The sequence below is a fragment of the Anas platyrhynchos genome, chromosome 27, assembly GCF_047663525.1.
Source record: "Anas platyrhynchos isolate ZD024472 breed Pekin duck chromosome 27, IASCAAS_PekinDuck_T2T, whole genome shotgun sequence".
Lineage (NCBI taxonomy): Eukaryota > Metazoa > Chordata > Aves > Anseriformes > Anatidae > Anas > Anas platyrhynchos.
In genome coordinates, this window is record NC_092613.1 from 6,690,825 (window position 1) to 6,697,500 (window position 6,676).

At 45.2% G+C, this 6,676-nt stretch overlaps 1 protein-coding gene across 1 annotated transcript in view; it reads right to left on the reverse strand.

Moving 5' to 3' along the window:
- Positions 1-6,329, reverse strand: part of LZTR1 (leucine zipper like post translational regulator 1) — a 34,273-nt gene extending 27,944 nt beyond the window's left edge. The window contains exons 1-8 of the mRNA XM_027444964.3: positions 6,096-6,329; positions 5,948-6,010; positions 5,608-5,664; positions 4,873-4,952; positions 4,387-4,495; positions 2,958-3,041; positions 1,420-1,477; positions 692-831 (exon numbers count right to left, since the gene is read on the reverse strand). Of these exons, the coding sequence (XP_027300765.1) occupies positions 692-831; positions 1,420-1,477; positions 2,958-3,041; positions 4,387-4,495; positions 4,873-4,952; positions 5,608-5,664; positions 5,948-6,010; positions 6,096-6,271 (767 nt within the window). The 5' untranslated portion in view covers positions 6,272-6,329. The remainder of the gene's footprint in view (positions 1-691; positions 832-1,419; positions 1,478-2,957; positions 3,042-4,386; positions 4,496-4,872; positions 4,953-5,607; positions 5,665-5,947; positions 6,011-6,095) is intronic.
- Positions 6,330-6,676: the final 347 nt, after the last annotated feature.

Genomic DNA, 6,676 nt, shown 5'->3' on the forward strand with positions numbered 1-6,676 from the left:
ACATTTTAACAGCTAACCCTTTAAACGGCAGCATTCTGATTACGTAGCACATTTCAGCAAGGCATTGCTTATTCACGATGATATCACTATTTCAGCCAAGGATTTGAGGCAGTTGGCTGTTTCACTTGTGGTTCCACATCAGTCAGTTCCACTGGTCACCAGACAGACCAGGTTTCCAGAACAGACCATAAGATCTGCATGCCCACCTTATGGCATTTTTCTCTCACCAGAGGGGTCACATTCTCAGAGCAACAGTCAGCACTGCAGGCAAGTCACACTAAATGTCTGGAACTGAATACTCAAGATTTCAAAAGATACTGTGCTTTCACATTTCCTAATGATTCTAGTGCGAACTAGTATTTTACAGGACCTCTGTCTGGTTTTAATCAAGTATTCATATAACAAATTTTAGGAAGAAAATATTTGGCATTTGATTCAGAATAAACTGAGATACATGCTTCTTTCTTAAAGCATATCTTCCAAACTTTCTGTTCATTTGCTGAAAAAGACCTAGCCAAAGCACATAGCAAAATACAAAGTCTCATTAAAACAGTCCATATTTTATTTAATCTATCCTTGCTAGTCATAAGATGTAGTATTCTTCCTCAACAGCTTCAAGTACATGCATTCCTCAACTTAAGTAGTCAAGGATTATGTGGATTTTGTGCAGCTTAACTGTAAAAAAACTTACATTTTTTCCTTGAATTCAAACTGAAAGAGATTATTGGTAATCTTTGCTCCACTCTGGCCAGAGAAAACAAACATCTTGTCTTTGCAAACAGCCACAGGAAAATTACAGCATGAAGGAGGGATCTCACCGCTTTGTTCGATCTGAAAGATAATGAAGTACAAAATAAACAAACAAAACATTTTGTAGAGCAAAGCTACACATGTGGAGTATGCTTGTAGGAACACGCAGTGTATCCGCACATAGAGTACATGGTAGCAACATCTGCAGACAATCAAGTCCCCTTTGGCAATAGGTAATCAATTAATGCTGTGTTTAAAGGTCTGCACAGACTAATTTTACCATGGATAAAAAAAGATGGGAGGCCGTATTTCTAAAGCCTCTGTCACTGCGAGAATGGGGATTCTCTCTGATCTTGACAGGCACTCAGCAAAGATTCCTGTTGACGGCAGTGGTTAAAGTGGAAACACAGTCTGTTTTTTACAGGGGACATAGCAAAGCCACCCCAGGCAGTCAAGGTCCAGCTCACAGATTCACAAGCAGAAATCATATGCTCATACATTGTTGGTTTTCCAAATACACAAACAAAATCAAATGTGAACTGCTTTTAAGCCGTGTCACAAATACATTCTGAAGAGAGAGCAATGCAATCTGGTATAGGAAATTTAAATTGTGTGTGAAAACCAAAAAAATAAAAGTTATTTGCGTTACTTCAAATTAAAGCTTCTTACCTCTTCCCAACATGTTAGCTCTCTGTCCTGTAGGCCAATTGTCCACATATCATTTAACCTGTGTTATAACACAAAAAAAGTCTGACTGGAAACACTTAATGTTTTGTTATTTTTAGCTCATAGAGTTGAAGAGACAAAGATTATGTTTTATCAGCATTCCTTCTCCTGAACAGGAAGAATATCCTGCTAGCAGAAAAAAAATAATACAAATCTAAATTTCTAAATCTATATTTTATACCACCACCAGTGCCTGCTTTAGCATCTTTCTGGTTACTTATACAGAACAGTTAACACAGCAACTCCACTTGGAGCTTAAGGATTAGAATTTAATCTTTGGGATTTTTACAGAAATACCCCTTATTATCGTTCTTTCTTTCACCCATTCCTGCTAGCTCTTGATACTGACCACAGTTATGATTTATGTGGCTGAATCCTACTCCAAACACATAAAAGAGGATGAAGTGAGTAACATGACACATCAGAGGCTACTACACATCTGACTATGCTTTTCCCAGTACAAGTAATTTGCAGACAACTACAGATGCTTCTTTTGTTCAGAGTTGCCAGAGGCTCACGTTCCACAAAAAGACATTTTTAGCACAATCTTGGTAAATTAGATTGCTCCTCTCACCCAATCTCTCCTTCCACCTACCCAGGGCCCATGGGGAACTTCCTAAATTGGTACAGAACAATTCCACAGCCATGCATCTTTCTCCAATTCTTCCTCCAGAAAAAAAGGAAAGATCCCAGCTGCTGCTTCACATTAATGTCAGTTCTGGTGGAGACTGAGCAGCTTTTTTACAGATTCTCCTCAGAAGAGGCAGCCAGCAACTTGAGGCATCTCCTAGTGTGTGCCAATCTATGTGTGTTCTCACGATGCATCAACATAAAAAAACTTCCCATTTTCACCAAGACAAAAAACAAAGAATCACGTGTTCAGAATTGATTCTTCCCTAATGGACTGACAGCACATGTGAAGAGCTGGAATCTGGAACAAAGTACCAGGCTCTCCCTAACTTCTCAGTACCACTCCTTTTCAGTCATTTCTCATCTAACATCTCATCTGCCTTCAATCTAAATAATCTTGATGTTTCAGTGCAATATCCCACCAAGAGTATCATGTATTTTCAAAGAAAAAGCTCACATAGTTTTCTCAGTTGTGTTCTATGACTTCATAGAAACCCCAGGCTTTGTTCTGTCAGTCTTCAGCAACATCAGAAGGCCTGTAACGGGTATCTTCTAAGAAATGCTCATTTGCCAAATTTCAAAGACCTTTTAGCATCTTTGCAACCAAGCAAGCTGTCAAACTGTACATCCACAGCCATTCTGAGTCACCAGCTTTTTAGCTTTTAAACATACACTTATTTGAACACGTACTGGTGAGCTGCAAAAATCTAATGCTCAACAACGGTGAGGTTGAGCAAAACTCCCATTATTGTTAAAAGCACTCGGTATATGAAAATGTCTCTACAGACATGAAAAGTCAGTGACTGGGATTTTACACAAGCGACCAAGGAGAGAGCGATCCCTCCACATACCGTGCATTGCCATCGTATCCCGCAAAGATCCACAGCTTATCGCTGTACACTGTTGCACCGTGAGCTGATCTCGCAACCGGTAACCTACAATCGAAAAAAAACAAAATCTTAATTACCTACAGAAGTGCTATAAGAAGGATCTGCATGACAGGCAAAATGCAGTTAACAATAAAGCCCCCTACGCAAACTGCCTCAGCCAGGAAATTGCTTCCGTCATACATCCTCAAAACACAAAGCAAGCTTCTGATGGGTACATTTTAGAACATTATTTTCTCCTGCCATCACTAAACTATCTGAACACATACAGGGGAAAAAATAAACCAACAAATTGCTTGTTATGCTCCAAATACTCTGAAGTATTTTATCTAAGGTAGGAAGGCAGTGGGACGATTAATAGCACTATCATTATAGCAAAGTGGAAAACTACAAATGTTATAAAAACCCCATGCAGGTTTTCATGCACTAAGAGGATGGAACACATAAGTGAAATCATGGACAGGGTTCAAAAGACTACTGGGGAAAGCACAGCGCGGGCGTTTCTGAAATACAGAGGCCATAATAAAAGATCAGTCATATGATTTCTCCTTCCTAATTTGAATTGCTTTTACTAAATCTGCCAACTTCAGCTGTGGGGAAAGAGAAGGACATTTGAGTTCATAAAATATAAATAAGAATTACTCTCTGAAATGTCCGAAGTTGCTAGAAGAACCAGAAAGAGAAGTTACTAATGTAGTCTACCTTCTAAAATGTAACACACACTCATGAGCAGTGAGCAACAGTAACTCAAGAAATGACTGCATGTTCCTCATCCATTTCTGTAGTTACACTAGAGCCATGAAACAACCTGAAATGTGCATAGCCAACTTGAAGAACTAAGGAGTTACTGTATTTAGTTTTCCCTTGGAAAATTGTATCTTGGGAACCTCCATCCAACAGATGCAAACACACATCAACTCATTCATCTGCTTCTGAATTTGTTTGTGTGAACACGCATCACCCTAATGCACTTCAAGTAAGTATGCTCCAGGAAAGTCAAATTTTAATAAGAAAGGAATGTGTACATTTAACTACAAATAAGCTTCGATTTGTTTTATAACTAAAATAAATCGAAACCATATGGAATCAACAAATATCATGCTATCCATTAAAAAGAGAATTTAAAAGAAATCATTTCCTTTGCTCCCATCCCTTCTGACCCAGAAATGAAACGTGAAGAACGGTTTTGTCAAATTTCCAATCTTGTACACTCTGGAATGTAGGCCTTCAGAATAGAAGATGAAGTCTTCAAGAAACTTTAATTAAGAAAGCGTATCAGAAACAGTCTTATAGCATTAATATTAACATTGTAACTAATTCTGTGTGCCATTTAAATGGTTGCTGAGTGATGCTCAGAATCGTGAAAGGTGAGACAATAATGTTACTTCCTTACCTTCCTTCAGTCTTCCACTCTGTCCATTGTCCAGTTGCAAACTTATATTCAAAGAGATCATTTTTATTCTTCAAATTGGAATTGGAATAAATATCTCCAGTATAGCCACCTGAGCAACAACAATTCCATTAGACTCAAACCCAATACAGCACATATGCTTAGAGTCAGTACGTAAGAAGAAAATTTAAGTTTAGACAACACAGAGAGAAGCTATTTAATTACTGGACTACTACAGATGGGAGATTTCTCCTTCACTCTTAGCCCTACAGAAACACCATGGCAATGAGCTTCAAGTTTTCATTGCTTTAGACAAAGAAGCAAAAGTATTTCAAAGCTAAAGGTGAAATCACAGCCAGCCGTGGAAAAATTCTAGGTTTTCTACTGAATAACATCCTTTGAGGCTTCCTAAAAATATCTTTTTTTTAAAAAAATACAAACATATTTATCATTCCAAACACGCATAACTGTAATCTGCCACTGTCTTACCAAACACAAACATGCTGCTCCCATAGACCACAGCTGAGTGGTGATACCGTGGTGCTGGCGGGGTCCCCGTGGTAAAAGCCCTGCACAACATTTAGAACAGCAGCAATCAAACACCCTTGTCATGCTTGAAGCACTCAAAGTTATTATGAAGACTCAACAGGAAATGTAACTGTTAAAAGTTAATCTACTGTTCTCGACTATTTTCACCGGTTTTGGTTTCTTAAATTATATTAGCTAGGATCTCACAACAGGCTAAGTACGGCAAGCAGAGACAGCACAACAAATATGAAATCTGTTCAGTGGAGATATCAAGTAAGGCACAGGTACGACAACACAGATGACACAGTCCAGAACGAGGGAGCAAAGCAAAGGCATCCATGAGCCCCCCTCTGCACCTCTCCTTGCCCAGGGGCTGCAGCAGCCCAGTCCTTCTGCCCACGTGCCCTTCGGGCACTCTCAGACTGCACGAACGGTGCCAGCCCACAGCTCCAAGCACCGCTGTGCTGCCCAGCATCCCCCGGCAGGAGCTGGATGCATCTGACAGCCTCCCTGAAGGCTCTGCCACACACCAGACCAAGGGGCTTGCGAAGGCCCAACTGCAACCGCATCGGGGCGGAGAGAAGATGCTTCCTCCTGGATGATCTGTGCAGGGCTCCAGCTTTTTACACCCAGACCAGGGGTACAGAGAAAGCAAGACATCCCCACCCCTGCAGGCAGCTGTGCAGGGCGACCCACCTGCACCATGAGCAGTCCTTCACATCAAAGCGCAGCAGGTCGTTCAGCATCGTCTTCCTGTGGGAAGGAACCAGGGAGGAAGGAACTCAGCAGGCTACAGCTCTGCTTGGGGCAGGACCCCGACCCCCAAACCCTTTCCCCTCAGGCCAGGACCCCTCAAACCTCTTCCCCTCAGACCCAAGTCCCCCAAACCCCCACCCCTCAGGTCAGGACCCTCCAAGCCTCTTCCCTTCAGGTCAGGACCCCCCCAGACCCCCACCCCTCAGGTCAGGACCCCCCAAGCCCCTTCCCCTCAGACCCAGGCCCCCTCCCCTCACCCCCCCCCCCCTCACTCTCTCACCCGTTATCCCCTCCGAAGACGTAGATGGCGTCCCGGTAGGCCACCACGGTGTGCTTGCTGCGCCTGCGGGCAGCGGGGAGCAGCGGTCAGGGACAGGGACAGGGACAGGGACCCCAACCCCGACCCCCCCACACCCCCCGCCGCTCACCGGGCCCCCACAAACTCGTCGCAGGGCGGGAGGCGGCGCCAGCGGTGCACGGTCTCGAAGGGCCCGAAGTTGAGGGTGAGGTACTCCACGCTGTCCGAGCAGCTGTGGTCGAAGTCCACGCTCGGAGCCACCTTCGAGCGCCCCGCGACACCCGCCGGGGCCCCCGCCGCCGCCATGGCCCGTGGCAACCGGCGGGGCCTCCCTGCAGGACTACAACTCCCGGCGTGCCCCGCGGCTCCCACTCACGGCTCGGCAGCGGGGCCACCGCGGGACTACAGCCCCCAGCATGCCCCGCTCCGTGGGGGGGGGGGGCGGCTCGGAGGTAGCTTGCGGCGCTGCGGCACCGAAGGTCGCGGGTTCGAGTCCCGGGCCCGGCGGCAGCGCAGGGGGCGCGCAGAGGCCCCGCGGCCCCGGGCGGTGGCCACAAGATGGGGCCGGGCCCCGGGGGCGTCAGGGTCGGGGTTGGGGTCGGGGCCGAGCCCAGCCGCCCCCAGCAGCAGCCCCAGGCCCCAGCTGCCCCCTGGTGGCGGGGCCCCGCTCCCTGTACAAGCAGAAGCGAGGCAGGGTTATACAGGAACAGC